At 49.4% G+C, this 17,323-nt stretch overlaps 2 protein-coding genes across 3 annotated transcripts; one reads left to right on the top strand and one right to left on the bottom strand.

Annotated features, from left to right (window-relative positions):
* The first annotated feature begins 1,984 nt into the window (after positions 1 to 1,984).
* Positions 1,985 to 6,203, top strand: Ube2s (ubiquitin conjugating enzyme E2 S). The gene is made up of 4 exons (XM_020179726.2): positions 1,985 to 2,193; positions 2,772 to 2,919; positions 4,163 to 4,353; positions 5,719 to 6,203. Exons 1-4 carry the CDS (start codon positions 2,191 to 2,193, stop codon positions 6,046 to 6,048), a joined length of 672 nt encoding a protein of 223 aa, XP_020035315.1. The 5' UTR covers positions 1,985 to 2,190; the 3' UTR covers positions 6,049 to 6,203.
* A 9,193-nt stretch (positions 6,204 to 15,396) lies between these two features.
* Rpl28 (ribosomal protein L28) lies at positions 15,397 to 17,298 on the bottom strand. 2 transcript variants are annotated; one of them, XM_020179722.2, is made up of 5 exons: positions 17,200 to 17,298; positions 16,758 to 16,932; positions 16,517 to 16,640; positions 15,740 to 15,858; positions 15,397 to 15,534 (listed from the first exon to the last, which is right to left on the bottom strand). In XM_020179722.2, the coding sequence occupies exons 2-5, from the start codon at positions 16,836 to 16,838 to the stop codon at positions 15,445 to 15,447; spliced, it is 414 nt and encodes a 137-aa protein (XP_020035311.1). In that variant the 5' UTR covers positions 16,839 to 16,932; positions 17,200 to 17,298; the 3' UTR covers positions 15,397 to 15,444. The 2 variants fall into 2 exon arrangements, with proteins under 2 accessions (XP_020035311.1, XP_020035310.1); XM_020179721.2 differs by having other exon boundaries at positions 16,758 to 16,846; positions 17,200 to 17,274.
* Positions 17,299 to 17,323: the final 25 nt, after the last annotated feature.

Genomic DNA, 17,323 nt, shown 5'->3' with positions numbered 1-17,323 from the left:
GTTTTTCATGGGAGGCAGGTTCCCAGTAAGCCCAGGGAGGGGAAGGCAGACAGAGACAAAGGACATGTGGTGAACCCATGGAGGAAGCAGAAAAAGTGTCCAGACATCTTAGGTACGGGAGGGGAAGGCAGAACCTGGAGGCGTGACACACGCTTGAGGGATGCTTGAGGGATTAGCGATCACCTGTGCCTCTAGGTCACTCCCATTGACTGGTACTGGAACACGTTCAGCAAAATGAAACTTCCACTCTCTGGTCGCTGTCTCAGGAAAAAGGGGCATTAGACAGGGGTGGGGGTGGGGGGGAAGAGAAGCAGTCGTCAGATGCCATAATCAAACAGGAGTCCGCCAATGTAGCATGAGGCGTACCCAAATAAAGCTGGGGCTTGGTCTCAGCCCACAGGGAGGGAGCATGAGCTCTCCCAGAGCTGGAATCACCTTGAGGCCAGAGTTGGCAAGGAGTGGCTTGCTTAACTCCATGATGGGAAAGTCCCTCAGGAAGATAGGAAGAAACAAGCAGCCTGAGCAGCATAAGAAGTCTGCTTACATAGGAAGGAGGAGGTTTGGGAGAGGATTTGGTTTGTTTAGAAGCTAACAGAACTTCAGGGGAACAGGAAGTACAAAGGGAGGGTTTGGTGTGGGGCTGCCATTTTGGCCCATTCACAAAATGGCAACATTATTACTCTATCAGATCCAGCCCATTAGGGAGCCCAGATGGAAGAGAGATGGTGCCATGCATGAGAAATTCAAACCATGATCCCAGGAAGAAACAACCAATCAGTAGGGTCCACAAAAATGGAGCTGGCCAATCAAAAGTGACCTAATCTGAGCTACAAAATTTACTCTGAAACCCTTTGCAGCAGGGCACCGGCACCCTAGCTACTTAGGAGGCAGAGACCAGGAGTATTGTGGTTTCAACCCAGCCCAAGCAAATAGTTCTACCAGACCCGATTCAAAAAAACCCTTCACAAAAAAGGGCTGGTTGAGTGGCTCAAGGTGTATGTCCTGAGTTCAAACTTCAGTACTAATAACAAATAAAACCCTTGGTATAGTCACCTGCCATTCTATTCCCTTTCAATGGCATCCTAATAAATCCTTACTTTCTTCTACTCTGTCTTGGTGAATTCTCTTATCAACCTGCAACTCCCCAAATCCATCACAGAAGGGTGGCCATGCTCTCAAGAAAGCCTTGGGACTCTCCCCACTTATTCCCTTGGCATTCCAAGGGATCACACACTAGTGGGCCAGGTGGTTCAAGCCTTCTAGGATGTTTTACTTGACTTTTGGGCCTCAACACAGAACACGGGTCACAGCACAAAATGGCACCCTATAGAAAAATACAAACGGATATCCGGTGGCCACCCCCCACCACCGAGGAGAGGAGGGGGCATTAGCAAGAGTATTTATTTAAAGACCCCCCAAAAAATCAACGAATTTCATTGGCCAGGAGCGGGTCCGCGGTCCTAAACTGGGCTCCCATTGGTCGCTCTCCATTCCTGCCTGCCCCTTAAATTGCCTTCTCCGTCAAAGATTGGCCTGTGCGGGTCTTGTGACCCTTCAGATTATGATTGCTCATTTCTACTGGGCTGGGTGCCTTCCATCAAGAGTTTAAAACCCCGAGTCCCGCCTTCCCTCTCCCCGCCCCGGCCCCCAGCCGACCGTTAGTCGCGCGCGCGTACACCGGGTCGTGAGGCGTCTCATTCAAACTGCCCAATCAGCGGCTGCGTCACCTCCGTGCTCCCCCTTTCTTTTCACTCCCCATTTCCATCTCCTCAGTTCTCCGAGGTCCCTTCCTTGACTTTCCCACGCCCTCACTGGCTAGCCCACCGCACAGTCCCCACATGAATTTCTTTAGTTTCTGCCTGTAGTTTGAGGACAGGAATTAGAGCGCGTCAAGTGCCAGGGAACGTGCGCGCAGACGTCTCGAGCCGAGGCGCGCTACGTGGGGGCGGGGCCTTCGGAAGGTATAAAAGAGCGGTGGTGCGCGCGCGGCCGGCTCAGTGTGGCCGGGCACGGGGGTGGGCGGAGTGGTTGCTGTGGTGCGCGGTGGTGTCGGAGGTAGTGGGGAGCGGGGCCTTTGGGGCCTCGCCAGGGCCGTAGCGGCCGCAGTTGGCCCCCCTCCCCTACCCCGGCCGGTGGCCGGAAGAGTTCAGGAAGGGGGCCGGGAGGACCCGCCCCCGGCCGGCCGCAGTCATGGTGAGCGCGGGCGTCCGGACCGACAGGGGTCGTGGGGGGACTCCGTGGAGGAGAAGGCGGAGTCCCAAGAAGCTCTCGCGGGCGCCCTGAGGGATTGAGGGCCCGCTTGGAGGTCCTGGGCCCGGGATAGGCCCAAGGGCCTTTCTACAGGCGATTCAGAAGCCCAGGTGCCCCGCAGGTGCCCCGGCCGGAAAGGCCCGCCGAACCTCGGCGAGGACTCTGGGCACTTTGTGGCCTGCCCATGGGTGATACTAGGAGCTAGGCGCCCCGCCGCCATTTCCAGGCCTGGGCCGAGGTTCTGAGGGGTTTTTTTCCCGAAGGCTTAGGCAGGGAACGGGGACAGGTTAGGCCTTGGGTCTACCTGGAACCATTGGAGGGCCCGTGTGGGGCTACCAGCGGTCTTTGGGGGGCTGGGGGATAGGTGGAACCGTCTGGAAGCCCCGTTGGAGGCCAGTCCCCGTTTCTGTTGGGAGTCAGCTTGGGGCAGCAGCCTGAAGGCTCCCGGCTGAGGGTCTGGAGGCCTCGTCCTTATTTAAGCCCAGCTTTGCCGCTCACCCTCCTTTCCCGTCCATGCCCAGAACTCCAACGTAGAGAATCTGCCCCCCCACATCATCCGCCTGGTGTACAAGGAGGTGACGACACTAACCGCAGACCCACCCGATGGCATTAAGGTGTTCCCCAACGAGGAGGACCTCACCGACCTGCAGGTCACCATCGAGGGCCCTGGTGAGTGTGGGCACGAAAGAGGGAGGACAGCTTCCTAAACTCCTCTCTCATCTTGACTGTAGAATAAGCAGGGCTCGAAAACACCCACTACACTTCTGGTCCCATCCTATGGTGGGGACACGGTGGGCAAGTCGGGCATCACACTCTAGGACGCCGCAAATGATAATAATTTTGTGCCCTTTTCCCATAAGCATTAAGAAGTTCCTCGTCACTGAGAGAGCATATACTGGGATTCTTAACCTGGGTTCTGGGTGGCACTTACAGATGTGGCTTCCCTGGACCTGAGAATGGGGACAAATTAAGTGGGAGTGGGCAGTGGCCTGAAGGGTGGGCCAGATGATCCTTCCAGTCCATGTCAGGGCCTCTGGGGACATAGCAGGACACAAGCAAGACTCAGCATTATGGGGAAACAGGTAGTAATCAGATGATTGCCCGTGATTGTTGTGCGGAGAGATTTAGTTTAATATTGTGCAAACTACATTTCTCTTGTCGCCTCAATTTCTAGAAAGCTAAGGTTATAAGGGAAGGGTCTAGCTAGTCTGTAGTGGTGGTCAGGGAAGATGTCCCTGAAGTGTGGTGACAGTTGCAGTAATTAACAATTTGCTGCAAGGGAAGTAGTTGAGGGGGTGGAAGAAAGGCCCCGAGGAGCTGGCGGAGTGTCTCAAGTGGTATAAAGAAGAAAGTAGATGGTAGTTAGAGAGTAGACTTTGTAAGCTGGTAGTGGGGTTAAAGCAACAATGTGACAGATCCCTTGACCCCATGGAGGAGAAGCTGAAGGCCGGTTGAGAAGTCAAACTTGGAGGAGGAGTCAGTTTCAGGAGAGGATCTGGAGGACAGCTGCCCAGACTGCTAATGGACTGGATTTAGGGCCTACAGTGGGCAGGATAGCCATGGTTTCCACATCTTTTCACCCAAGCAAGTTGGTAAATGAGAGAACAGTTTATTTTGGGTGGAGAACAGCTTGGAGAGTAGGTAGAACTGTAGGATTATTTGCCCAGAAGACAGGTGGGCACTCAGGTCCTTGCTTACTGTAAGTGGCCTGTGCCTGGGGCAGTCACTAAAAAGGTAACAGACTTCTAGGGGATGGAGCAAAGGTATGAGCTGCAGAGGGAATATACCTGAAGTATGGAAGGTGTTACAGAGATGGCAAAGCACCTACCTCACAGACCATGGAGAGAAAGCTTGGGGACTCTATGGGATACTGGGATGCCTCCTGAGCTAGTCTCCCCTCCCTCTATTCCAGAGGGGACCCCATATGCTGGAGGTCTGTTCCGCATGAAACTCCTACTAGGGAAGGACTTCCCTGCCTCCCCACCCAAGGGCTACTTCCTCACTAAGATCTTCCACCCGAATGTGGGTGCCAATGGTGAGATCTGCGTCAACGTGCTCAAGAGGGACTGGACAGCTGAGCTGGGCATCCGACATGTGCTGCTGGTGAGTTCTAGCCCCATCTTCACTTGCCTCCATCTGGGCGTCCCAGTGTTATCTGAGATACAGGGCTTTGTTACGTTTTTTAAAATAAGCTTTGAAGGATTTGGGCATAGCTCAAGTGGTAGGCAGGCACTTGCCTAGCAAGCCCCAGTATCACGTGCGCACAAAAAATAGTCAGCTTTGAAGTAGTGTGTGTGTTGTGGGGGGAAGGTGTTCACATGGAAATCAGATTCACAGCTTTTCTGGAAATTTGTGGAAGAGTTAGTAGTGTTGGCCCCAGGGCATCCAGTACTGCTGTGCAGGGTCAGGGGGCACCTTGCAACGCAACAGCATGGATTTGTACAGGACATTCCATGGCAGGTATCTAGTTAGAGGCTTTTTCTTTTTTTTAAGCTGTAATTTGCATATCATTAATTTCACTCTCTGAAGTACAGAATTCAAGTGTTTTTTTTTTTTTTTAACAGTATCAAGGCTTGTTTGAACAGCCATCACCACAGTCTTAATTCTAGATTGTTTTCTTCTATTAGTGTTTCTCAGCCAGGAGTGATTTTTGCCCCCAGGGACATTTTGCATTGTCAGGAGGCATTTTTGGTTGTCACTACTGCAGGGGGTGCTGCTGGCATCTTGTGAGTGGAGGCCAGGGATGCTGTGCAGGGTCTCAGATGGCTGAGGTGGAGACCTCCTGGTCTAGGCCAGTACTCCAAGGTCTCTAAACACCACTTAAAGCATTTAGGTCACCTGATGCCTTCCATACCCATTCTACAAGCTTAAACTTTTTAAACTAAATTTCTAATGAGACCCTGGGGTAGACCGTAGAGAACATAGGGACTTGGGATTTCCTTTGTGGCTCGAGGAAAGGGTAGCACTCCACAGTAAACAGCCCCCAAACCTTTCCCTTCCCTCCTTCCTGCTCCACCTTCCTCTCCCTGGGGTGTCTAACCTTCTCCTGCCCATACAGTGCTGGAACTGCTGGCTGGTGAGTCCATAGTGGGCCTGTCAGAGCCTCAGCCAGTGAGGAAGCTGCAGGAAGGGCAGCCAGGCCTGCAGTTCAAGCCTGTGACTGGGGCAAGTAAAGGGCTCCCTGGGGAAGAGCATGACTTTTCCCCATCACCCAACAAGGGCCTCAGGGAACCAAGCAGAAGCCACCAGGGCAAACTTGGTGGTGGCATGGGTTCCTTTTAGAGCATTTGTTGTAACAGGAAAGCAGCCTCTGAGGGTGACATGTGAGCAGAGGTGAAAAGGGCATCAGTGGGAGGTGGCTGGGTCTGATCTGGGAGATACGAGTTGGGAGTGGAGGGAGGAGCACTGCGGAAACCATGAGACTGGACAGGTTCAGGGTCCTCTGTAACTTTGGGCCTTTGCCTGTAGACCATCAAGTGCCTGCTGATCCACCCTAACCCTGAGTCTGCACTGAACGAGGAGGCAGGCCGCCTGCTCTTGGAGAACTACGAGGAGTATGCCGCCCGGGCCCGTCTGCTCACAGAAATCCATGGTGGCGCTGGTGGGACCAGCAGTATGAGGGCTGAGGCCAGCAGAGCCCTGGCCAGTGGCACTGCGACCTCTTCCACTGACCCTGTGGCCCCTGGGGGCCTGGGAGGGGCCGAGGGTCCCATGGCTAAGAAGCATGCTGGTGAGCGAGATAAGAAGTTGGCAGCCAAGAAAAAGACGGACAAGAAGCGGGCGCTGAGGAGGCTGTAGTGGGCTCTTCTCCCTCTCTCCCTGACCCAACCTCCACTCCTGTTCCCTTCCTTCCCACTCTGTCTCTAAGTTATTTAAATTATGGCTGGGGTGGGGGAGGGCATGGGAGGGCACTGGGACCTGGATTTGTTTTTCTAAATAAAGTTGGAAAAGCAGCTTCTGTGCCCATGTTGTGTGTAGCTGGCGTCCCTGCTCTACCTGTAGTTCTTTAAGGGCTCCTAGTCTCCAGCCCTGGGGCCATGTAGCTCTTCAGGCCTCCTGTTTGGAGTTGGGCCACCTCTGCCCTGTGGGAGTGGCAGCAAACCTTTTTTCAGGAGTGGAATTTCTAGTCTAAAATGGAGTGAGAGCCTGGAGCCTGCTCCCAGCAGCGTGAGTGGTCCTGTCCTTGCTCTCCCTCTGGAATGGGCATGTTGGTGTGGGCAGTGTCCCTTCCTGTGCAGCCTGGTGACCAGTCTGAGGACTCTTGCTCTCACCTCCTCTAGTCAACCTTACCTGGTTCTATACTGGGGCAAGACTTTGTCTCCTGCATCATATTGGATTCCAGATCTGACCCAAACATTGGCTTTTATTTTGTGGGCCACAAAACCTGCACTGTGTGTATTTCTGCCTGTCACAAACTCAATGGCACTTGCAACACCCATCCCACGGTTTGCCCTGCTTAGGATTTCGCACTGAAACTGAAGTGTCTGCCTTCCATTTTCCTTGAGTCCTTGCCCAGGCTCACATGATTGTTGGCTAATTGCAATTCCTGTGGCTATAGTGTTGGGAACTGTACACCTAGAAACTGCTTCATACATCCTGTCAGGACTGATGTAAAGGCCTACGGATCTGAGAGGCTCACCGGGTTAGGTCACAACCTCGTGTTGATTAGTCAGTTGCAAATCCTGGGCTACTTAGTCCCATCATGGTCTAGGTTTTCTCACTTGAGAGGAAGAGGTTATCCCAGGTATGTGCACTAGGGGGTGGTATAAACTTTCCCATATTGTTCATGGGCTTAGGTTATTTGAAACATTAAAAAAAAAAAAATTTAGGTTAAGATGATCTAGGCTAAAAGTTCTGGCCCATAGGTAAATCTCAAAAACTTTGGTCCCAAGGGAACTGACCCCCCATCCCCACCTTAACTGCCTTCTGAATAAGGAAAGCAAGCAATCAGAGCCTAAGGCTCACTCTGGGAAACGGCTTGAGGTCCCTTCCTATGTTGAACTGGGATCCCTGTGCCAGTAGATAGTCCCAGGGGAACCAGAGCTAGACCTACAGCCTTCTGGGATGAGGGTCACAAGGACAGTGATGGGAACTGACCAGAGAAGGGTAGGGAGGTAGTGAGAAGCAGAGGTTTTCACACCAAATTCACCTTACTGTGATAGTCCAAGAAATCTTGAGTCCATGTTTAGTATGAAGTGTTTCTGTACAAGACAAACTTTTCTACTGCTTGAGCCACTCCACCAACCCTTAGAGAGAAACTTTTCTAAAGGAAGACACTTGATTTCATGGGCAGACTTCTGCTGTGATAAGAAAATATGAATTTGGTCTTAGTGCCTGGTTCCTGACTGTTCCTAAAATTCCTTGGGACTTTCTGGGTGCTAGGTGCATTCTTTGTTCTAACAAAGTCACCTCTGGTGATAGCTTCAGATGGGGGCTGATCACCAGAAAGACTAAGGATGACTAGAGTGTTGGAAAGTTCAGCCCCAGAGCAGAGGGGCTGAAGGTCACCAGTGCTCAGTGATTTAATCATGCTTATGACTTAAACGCTAGAACACCTGCCTACCAAGTATGAAGCCATGAATTCAAACTTGAGTACCACCAAAATAATAATGCTTATTAATTAAACCTTCATAAGAACCATGAGAGATGGGGTACAGGTACAGAGCTTTTTGGGTTGGTGAACTCATGGAGATTTTTGTAGGGTGTTGTGTCCCTCCCCCCAAGTCTTAACGTGTCTTAGCCATCTCTTATGTGGTTGTTTTGAGAGAGTCTGGAAATGTAGCCCCAGGTAGCCTTGATCTCTCAATCTTCCTGCCTCTGCCTCCTCAGTGCTGTGATTACATGTGTATGCCACCACAACCAACTGGTTATTCCTGAGTTGTATCTTTTCTAATCCAGTAATGATAAGAAAAGTGTTTTCCTGAGTTCTGTGAGCCTTCCTAGCAAATGACTGAATCTGAGTCAGAACTGGGGTCTGAACCAGGACAGTCTTTTGGGCCTCATCCCTTAAAATCTGGGACTGGTTGCTGGTGACTCACATCTATAATCCTAGCTACTTGGGAGGCTGAAATTGGGAGGATCACAGTTCAAGGCCAACCCAGACAAATAGTTCAAGGGATCCCTTCTCCAGAATAACCAGAGCAAAATGGACTTGAATGGCTCAAGTGATGGGAGTGCTTGCTTTGCAAGTGCAAAGCCCTGAGTTCAAACCCTCACTCCACAAAAATAAATAAATAAATGAAAACAAATCTCTCAAAAAACAAGAAAGTTCAAAGTTATTAATCCATACACAGGATAATTAGAAATACACTAAGCAAGCGCTTCACAAAAGAGGAAATTGAGATGGCAACTAAACACAAAAAGGTACTCAGTGTCACTAGCAATTGGAAAAGTACAAATGCAAACCAAAATTGAATGGTCCTATGTTGATTAAAGAAATTGAATATATAATTTAAAACCTCACAAACTACAGGCCCAGAGGGCTTCATATCCATTCAATTCTCTCAAATTTAAAAGACTGACAAGGATGTAGAGCTACTGGGCCACACTCTTAAGGTGGAAACCCAAAATGGTAGAGCCACTTGGAAAAAACACAGTTTAGGGTCTGGGGGTGTAGCTCAATAGTAGAGTGCTTTCCTAGCATACTCAAGGCCCTGAGTTCCATCTGCAGCACCACAAATAAAAAGTTTGGTCATTCTTATAAAATTAAACAAGCCAGGTATGTGAGGCACACATGTAGTCCCAGGTACTCAGGAGGCTTGAGACAGCAGGACCACTTGAGTTATTTGAGACAACCTGGGTAACAGCAAGACCTCATCTCAAACAAAACAAAACATACACTTCTTATATGACCCAGCAACTGCGTTCCTGAATATTTACCCAAGAGATACAAAAACCTGAGTCTCAGGGCTGGTGGTGTGGCTCAAGTGGTAGAGCACCTGCCTAGCAAGTGTGAGGCCCTGTACCAACAAAAAAAATAAAAACAAAACGTGTTTTTCTACATAATGAATTTTTACAATAGTTTTATCTGTAACAGGCAAAACCAAACACCCAAATGTTTCATCAGCAGAGGAATGAGTAAAGAAATTGTGATGATGTCATACAATGGATTACTACTCAGCAAAATGTTCATAGATAATAATACAACATAATGAATCTTCATGTGTATGCTCAGCAAAGCCAAACACAAAAATAATATTTAAGGGCTGGCGGAGTGGCTCAAGTGATAGAGGGCCTGCCCAGCAAGCATTAAATCCTGAGTTTAAACCCCAGTACTGCTTAAAAAAAAAAAAAAAAAGCAACAAAAGTAATATTTAGTTTCACTTATATGAAATTCTGAAACAGGCAAAATTTTTAAATAATGACTGAGCACAAGATACTGGGGGAGACGGAGATCAGGAGGATTGCAGTTCAAGGCCAGTCTGGGCAAAAAGTCAGCAATCAACCAGTAAAAAGCTGGGTGCGGTTGTGCACACCTGTCATCCCAACTAGGCAGGAAGCATAAATAAGAGGACTGGTTAAGGCTGGTCTAGGCATAAATGCAAGACCTTATTCAAAAAATAATGAAAACAAAAAGGGCTGGATCATGGCTCAAGCAGTTGAGTGACTGCCTGGCAAGCAAAGCCCTCAGTTCAAACCTTCCTCCACCCCAATAACAGCTGAAAGCAGGTCACTGGTTTTCTAGGATCCTGGTGCATCAATGTATAGGGACATGAGGGAACATAGGGCTGGTGGAGTGGCTCAAGGTGTAGGCCCTGAGTTCAAACCCCAGTACCACAAAAAAAAAAAAAAATACCTGTAACTTGAATGTCTTCATACACAGTTCAAACGTGGACAAAAATAAAATTTAAAAAAAAAAAAAAAAAGAATGTAACTCAAGTGGTAGAGCACTTGCCCAGCAAGCATGAGGCCTTGAGTTTAATCCCCAATACCATCAATAAATAAATAAAAACATATGTATCTGGGTGGTACAGTCATACAAGAAAATTGTCTCCCTGTATCTTCTAGCAAAGATGCAGCCCCTGTGGCCCATTGAGTACTCTTCCCTACCCGAGTGCCAGTTACTTGGGTGTTCATTGCTTGATTACTCTTCTAAAGTATATAAATATCACCAGTCATGTACACCTGCAATTTTAGCACCCTGTAGGCTGTGGCAGGAGGATCTTGATTGAGTTCAAGGACAGCCTGAGCTAAAAAATGAGACCTTATCTCAAAAAGCCAAAAACAATGGGCCAGGTGTGGTGGCTCACACCTGAATTCCTAACTAGTCAGGAGGTAGAGATTGGGAGGATGGCCAGCCGGGGCAGTTAGTCATACCCATCTCCACAAATAAAAAGCTGGGTGTGACGGTGTGTGCCTGTCATCCCAGCTACGTGGGAAGCTAAATTAGGAGAATCTTGGACCAGGCCGGACCGGACATAAAAGTTATACCCTATTACAAAAGTAACTAACTAAAGCAAAAAAGGTTGGTAGTTTACCTCAAATAGTAGAGCACCTGCCTAGCAAGTTGAAAGGCCCTGAGTTCAAACCCCAGTACAAAAAAAAAAGTTTGTAGCATTAATTTTTACTGGAATTTGAGCTCAGGGCCTACATCTTGAGACACTCCATCAGCCCTTTATTTTGATGGGTTTTTCAAGATAGGATCTAGAGAACTATTTGTACAGGCTGGCTTTGAACTGCAATCCTCCTGATCTCTCTGCCTCCTGAGTAGCTAGGATTATAGATGTGAGCCACTGGCACCCAGCTCATTCATTTTTCTGTATGTGTATATTTCAAAAATTTTTAAAAACATGAAGTGTGGATATGGACCAATCTCCAAAATATATTATTACACAAAGCAACATGCAAACAACATGTGTGACCTGCTCACATGTTGTTTCAGTATGTTTACAATACTCATGAATTTGCTTGCACATGCTTCTGAAGCACCCGGACAGTCACAGAAACTGGGGCCTTCAGTTGTCTCAAGCAGAGCCTGAAGCCATGTAAATGGTACTTATTCAAAACGCAAAACCCTTTCTTTTTAAATTTCAAAGGTGAAAGTTTCTATATTGAAATGGTTCTTGTCATCCCCATCTCTCTGACACCCAGTTTCCTTAATCAGGGACAACCAACAGTACCAGGTTCTTGTGTATGTTTCCGTGAATGTAAGACATTTAAGTATACTCTTTGGGCTGTCCTTTATTTTTTATTTTTTACCTAGCTGATAATATCCACACACTTCATGCAACACCTGACTTTGTTAACCTAATAATGTTTTGTTTTACAATAGTGTGGATTGAACTAAGGGTGTCAAGCACACTAAGCAAGAGCTCTGCCACTGAGTTCTGGAAGCTTCTCCATATCAGTACTTAACACCTTCCTAGTCTTATTTTATAGCTGCATAATATCCCATTGACTAAAGTTTGTATCACAAATCCTGTATTTGGTGGCTACTTGATTAAAATGCTGAGATAAATTACCATCATACATGTGTCATTTGCACATGAACGATATTCTATCCATAGAATAGATCTTACGTGATCAATTACTGCGCCAAAGGGCATATTCCTTTGCAAACTTGTACAGGCGTTGTCAAACTGCCCTCATAGGACTCGAACCAACTTATGCTGTGGCAACAAGGAGTGTCCGTTCTCCCATACTCCCACCTGCACATTGGTTTTCATCAAACATTTGGATTCTTCTCGAGCTGAGATGTGAAAAATATCTTAAGTGTATATTAGTTTTATTTTTTTTCCTAAAGTCCAAGCTGGCTTTGAACTAAAGATCCTCCTGACTCACCCTTCTGAGTGCTGGGATTGCAGGTGTGTACCACCAGACCTGGCTTTAGTAATTTTAAGAAGTTTGGAATTACAGAAAATTTGTGAAGATGGTAGTGTCCTTCTAGGGGAATCTCTATTAAATAAACACTGTACTGACTGTAGTTGCTAAACAAATGCCTCATTCAACTGTAAGAGAACTCTAGGTCAAAGGCAGTAGGGGGTGGTGTACAGTAAAGGTGAAATCAGCAGACCTGGATTGCTCAAACCCTGCAAGTGCCAGAGAGACAAGAGAGAACCTGTCTATTTCTGGCCCTGGTGCTGAGACCAGTGCTGGTGAGCAGCTGTCTGCCTGAGCCCTGGTCCATACCATCAGTGTGACCTCTGGGGAGTTGGACTTCTGCATATGGCTGCCTCCCAAGGGTCTGGTGAGCATGCCTGATGGTGGTTACTTCCTGTATTGATGTGTTCTATGTGGTGGGAGGATGGAGTGTCCTGTGTGATTCCACTGGGAGTTACTGCCCAACTGGAATTGTCCAGCAGTGGGACTGCTGGTGAAACAATGTACCTATCATACGCCAGGAGCCATACTAGATGCTGGGGGGTGCTGGGGAGAAAACAAGCTAGGTGATCTTTAAGTGACCTGCCCAGTGACCTCAGAATGCCACACTGAGACATGAATGTGGAAGACTGGGAGGACATTGTGCCATGACAGAAGCCAGACACAAAAGGCCACACAGCATGTGTGTCTATATGAAATGTCCAGAATAGGCACAGACAGAAAGTAGATTGGTAGTTGGCATCAGCTGGATTGGCATCTGTTTGGGATGATGACAATGTTCTGGGATCAGGTAGTGGTCCTGTTGTGCCAACCTCGCGACTGAGCTGAACACACACATACATTGTGAGGGAAAAAAAGCCTTGGGTTTTTCTTTTTGGCGGTGCTGGAGTTTGAACTCAGGGCTTCATATTCACTAGGTAGGCACTCTGCCACTTGAGCCACTCCACCAGCCCGTTGGGTGTTTTCAAGATAGGGTCTCATGAACTATTTGCCCGGGGCTGGCTTAGAACTGCAATCCTAATCTCTGCCTCCTTAGTAGCTAAAATAATGGCATGAGCCACTGGTGAAAACAACCAAAAACCTTGGCTTAAAGCACCTGTTATTTCTCATAGCAATATCACGTGGGGCCAGGCACCAGTGGCTCATTGCCTGCAATCCTAGCTACTTAGGAGGCAGAGATCAGGAGGATAAAGGTTTGGAATAAAAAAAAGGGCTGGTGAAGTGGCTCAAGATATAGGCCGAGTTCAAGCCTCAGTACCACCAAAAAAAAAAAAAAAAAAAGTCACCTGGGCATGCTCCTGGGCTCAGGTGTGAGTACGCAGCAGGCTGGGGCAACTGGGCTAGGGCACTCTAAGCTATGTCCCTGCTCACCTGCACAGGCACACACTTCAGCTTATTTGACAATGCGGCAGCAAAACTGACATGGACAGGGTATGAGGCCTCCTTGGAGGTGGGATGGGAACCTTGGGAGTTCTGAGCAGATGTTAAGCCCCATGAAGTTCAATAGCATCCTTCTCAACCTGAAGACAGACCCAAGTAGGCAAAAGAAGTTTCTGGCTGGGTATGGTGGTGCACATCTGTATTCCCAGCCCTCAGGAGGAGGTAGCCCAGGATGTGTATCAAGACCCTACCTCAGGCAAATCCCCACAAACTGCTTAAAAAAAAACATTAGTCAGTTCTACTATCCTTGAGCTGGACAAAGTGGGAGCAGAGGGCAGGTTGATGTAGGGGTCTGGGCATCTCAGTCATTGCCAAAAGGCAAGACTGCTGCTCTCCTGACCTTAACCTTAGAAGTCCAAGCCCAGGGAGTCCCTTTCTTTGGTTAGTGTTATAGAGTGCAAGCAGGAACCAGGAGTGCACTCTATCCCTGGCATGACACACACACACACACACACACACACACACACACACACACACACACACACACGAGAGAGCAGATTCACCAGAAGCAATGGCTTCTCCCATGTGGCTTCAGGGTCACCTGTAAAGTGGGGCTGATTATTTGCTTCACAAGGTAGCTGCAAAGGCTCAAGGGGAAGAAATGGGCACCCCACAGCATGTATGTGCACACATACATGGCTTTGTATACCACTCATTTGAATACAGATAGTCACTGACTTACAGTCAACCAATTTTTGCTTTGACTATGATGGTGCAGGTGAAAAACATTCAGAACTGGCTTCTTTTTTGCAGTACAAGAGCTTGAACTCAGGGCCTACACCCTGAGCTACTCCACCAGCCTTTTGTGAAGGGTTTTTCTCGAGATAGGCTCTCTTGAACTATTTGCCAGGGACTGGCTTTGAACCTCAATCCTCCTGACCTGTGCTTTGAATGTCCATCTTTCTCCAGACCAGCAATCCATAGTACACTTGTGATATTAGGTGGCAGTACTGAGCTGCCACAGATACTGTCACAAGGGTTAACACAAGGGTGCACCAGGCTCCTAAGTCTCACAGGTTGAGTGCATTAAGCACATTTCACTTAGGATGTTTTCAACTTACTGCAGGCTTATGTGGTTGTAACCCCAGTAAAAGTATGTGTAAGGGAAGACAAGGTCCTGTTCTCACTGTGCATATTCTAGCAAATAACACTAGTAGCTACTGAGCACTTACTGTGTGCAGCCCTTTCCATTTGCTTACCCACTTCATTCAGACAAGGAGGTAAGAGAGCTAACTTGCCCAAGGCTACACAGCTAAGGCTAGGACTCAAGCCACTGGGTCAACATCAGAACAGGAGGAACCAAGAACCTACTTAGCCAGGGTGATCAGGAAGACATCTGAAAAAACACTGAAGCTGAGACCCTGTAAGAACCAGCCTCAAGGAGATGGGGTGGGGGCCCCAGCTATGTAAGAACACTGCTGGCTGAAAAGTCTGGATGCTGTCACCTTTCTTCTGGGTGACCAGTGGACTGAGGCCATTTCTCCTCAGCTGCCTATCTCTAAGGCAGGATTGTATCAGACAAAACCCCCACAATCCTTTGCCTAGTCCCAAGATAAGCAGCCTCCCCTTGCTTCACTCATGTGGGTCTCCAGGGCTGCTGTGACACCAGAGGCCTAGAGTGAGGTTGTAAGCAGTTCCTCAGCCTTATAGGCTGGAAGAGGTCTTTTCTGGGGAGGGCTTACCTCAACCCAAAAAGGTTCATTTGGGATTGTTTAGGCACTTACAATGGGAACAAGGGAAGGTCAGAGATCAGCAACTCTTTTCTGGAAAAATGGTGCCTGCCCCACCCCTCTGCAGATTCAGTCCTTAAGTCCCCTTCAGTGAACAAGCTGATCATTAAGAGTCTGAGTAACAGAGCTCCAGGAGCCACACAAAAGGGAGGCCCAGTGAAGGCAGGTGAGAAAGCTACTCTTTATTGCTTTAGAGGCATGAGGCTCAGGAGCTCTTAGTGGGGCGGGTCCGCTTCCTCTTCACCACCACAGGCTTTTGGCTGCGAAGGATGGCGCTGGCTCTGCGGATGGCAGCCTGTGTGGGTGGACAAGATACCGGGCTCAGTTGCAAAATAGCCCACCACCAACACCCACCTCGGGCCATGTTCCTGGGGCAGGGCTCAGAGGAAGGGTTCCTGTCCTTCCCCAGCCCAGGACCACCCACTAAGCTGAACCCCCCAACAGTACTGGCCAAATCCCCTCCCCACTATCCTCTCAGGAGGCCCACATGTGTCACTCACCATTCGCAGGTCTGGACGATACTTGTTCTTGCGGATCATGTGCCTGATACTGCTGAGCGTGGCCCGAGCATTCTTGTTGATGGTGGTCCTCACATAGGAGGTGGCTGGCTTTCGCTGGCCTAGTGAGAGGAGCCCAGAAGTCAGTCCACATGCCAGGCCTTTAGTGCACCTCCAAGACACGATCTCAACCCCAAGAACCTAAGCACCCTCAACCAGATTGTCAGAACCCAGTACTCCAGAACCTGAGGACCTTCCAGGGCTGTGTTCCCAAAAAGAGAGGGATCTCCCTCAAAGATAGGAATAGTAGGAGTCACCAGCCACAGGCTGGAGATAGGGTACCCTATAGTATCCCAAAAAAAGGCCTGTCTGTGCCAGAGGAGCAGTTTAAGAGGGTGAAGTCTTCAAGGCCCCTCCTGAGTCCAAACAAGCAGAAATGGGGGAGGTGGCAGAACTGTGCAGGGAACTCAGCCTGTCATCTCCACATAGGATCAAAAGACAGTTGGTCTGTTTGCCTAAATATTCTCATCTTTGAGATAGAAGGCACCCACCCCCCCAATCTGAAAACGTCGCACAATTGCCCAACTTCCCGGCCACCTGGGGAAGCGTATATTCTATTAATTTCTCTACCTGACAAGTGCCCAAATCACACAGCTGGCTAGGGATGGAAAGAGGGGCTTCCCAGGCCAACATCCCAACCCCCAAAAAGCGCCATTCAATAACAGAACTCCCTCCTCTGCTTCCCGCTCCAAAGGGGGCTCCTGTCTGGAGAAGGCTCACCGGATCTCCGCTTCATAACCACCACGACACCTTTGCCGTCGGCGGCGGGCTCCACGCCCACGGTCTTGCGGTGAATCAGCCCATTGTAGCGGAAGGAATTGCGGGCCTTCAGGTTATTGGGCTCCTGGGAAGGAGGGGCAGGGTGGTGAACTGAGCCCGGGAGACACGCAGAGGCCCCTTCCCGACCCCGACTCGAGGACGCTCCTCCCCAGCAGGGGCCTGGCGGTCGGGCCCTACTTACGGTGCTGTACGTCTGCTTATTCCTCTTGATGAGGAAACTAGAGCAGTTCCGCACGACCATCCATTGCAGATGCGCGGACATGGCGGCGGCTGCGGAGACACGGGCACGTGAAAGGTGTCACCCGGAGAAGCGGACCGGCGCTAGGACGCGCTCGGACAGCAGAGAAAGACGGTGACTGCGGGACACAGGGGTGAATGGGGACACCCGTCAGCAGACAGCGACCTAGGGCTTTGTCTGGCGAGGCTGAGTGACCTAAGGCGGCGGCGGCCGCGACTGTAGGGAATGGAGGGCAAGGGACAACGTGAAACCATTACTCCAGGGGGCGGAGTTGGGGGGCGCCAAGGACGCTTGGGCGTAGAGAGAAGCTAGATAAGGGGCTGAGACACCGGACGGAGGGCGCGAAATGGCTGCCACATCGGGCTGACGGAGGGCGAACGCTCACCTCCTCTCACTGTGGCGGCCGGAGACGGAAAGAGGAACCCAGAGCCGGGGCGATGCCTTTAATACCTCAACGCATTTCCGCTTCCTCTCTGGGTGCTTCTGAAGTCGCCCGCCCTCCCTCCCTC

The sequence above is a fragment of the Castor canadensis genome, chromosome 16, assembly GCF_047511655.1.
Source record: "Castor canadensis chromosome 16, mCasCan1.hap1v2, whole genome shotgun sequence".
Lineage (NCBI taxonomy): Eukaryota > Metazoa > Chordata > Mammalia > Rodentia > Castoridae > Castor > Castor canadensis.
This window is presented reverse-complemented; position numbering and strand designations above follow the sequence as displayed.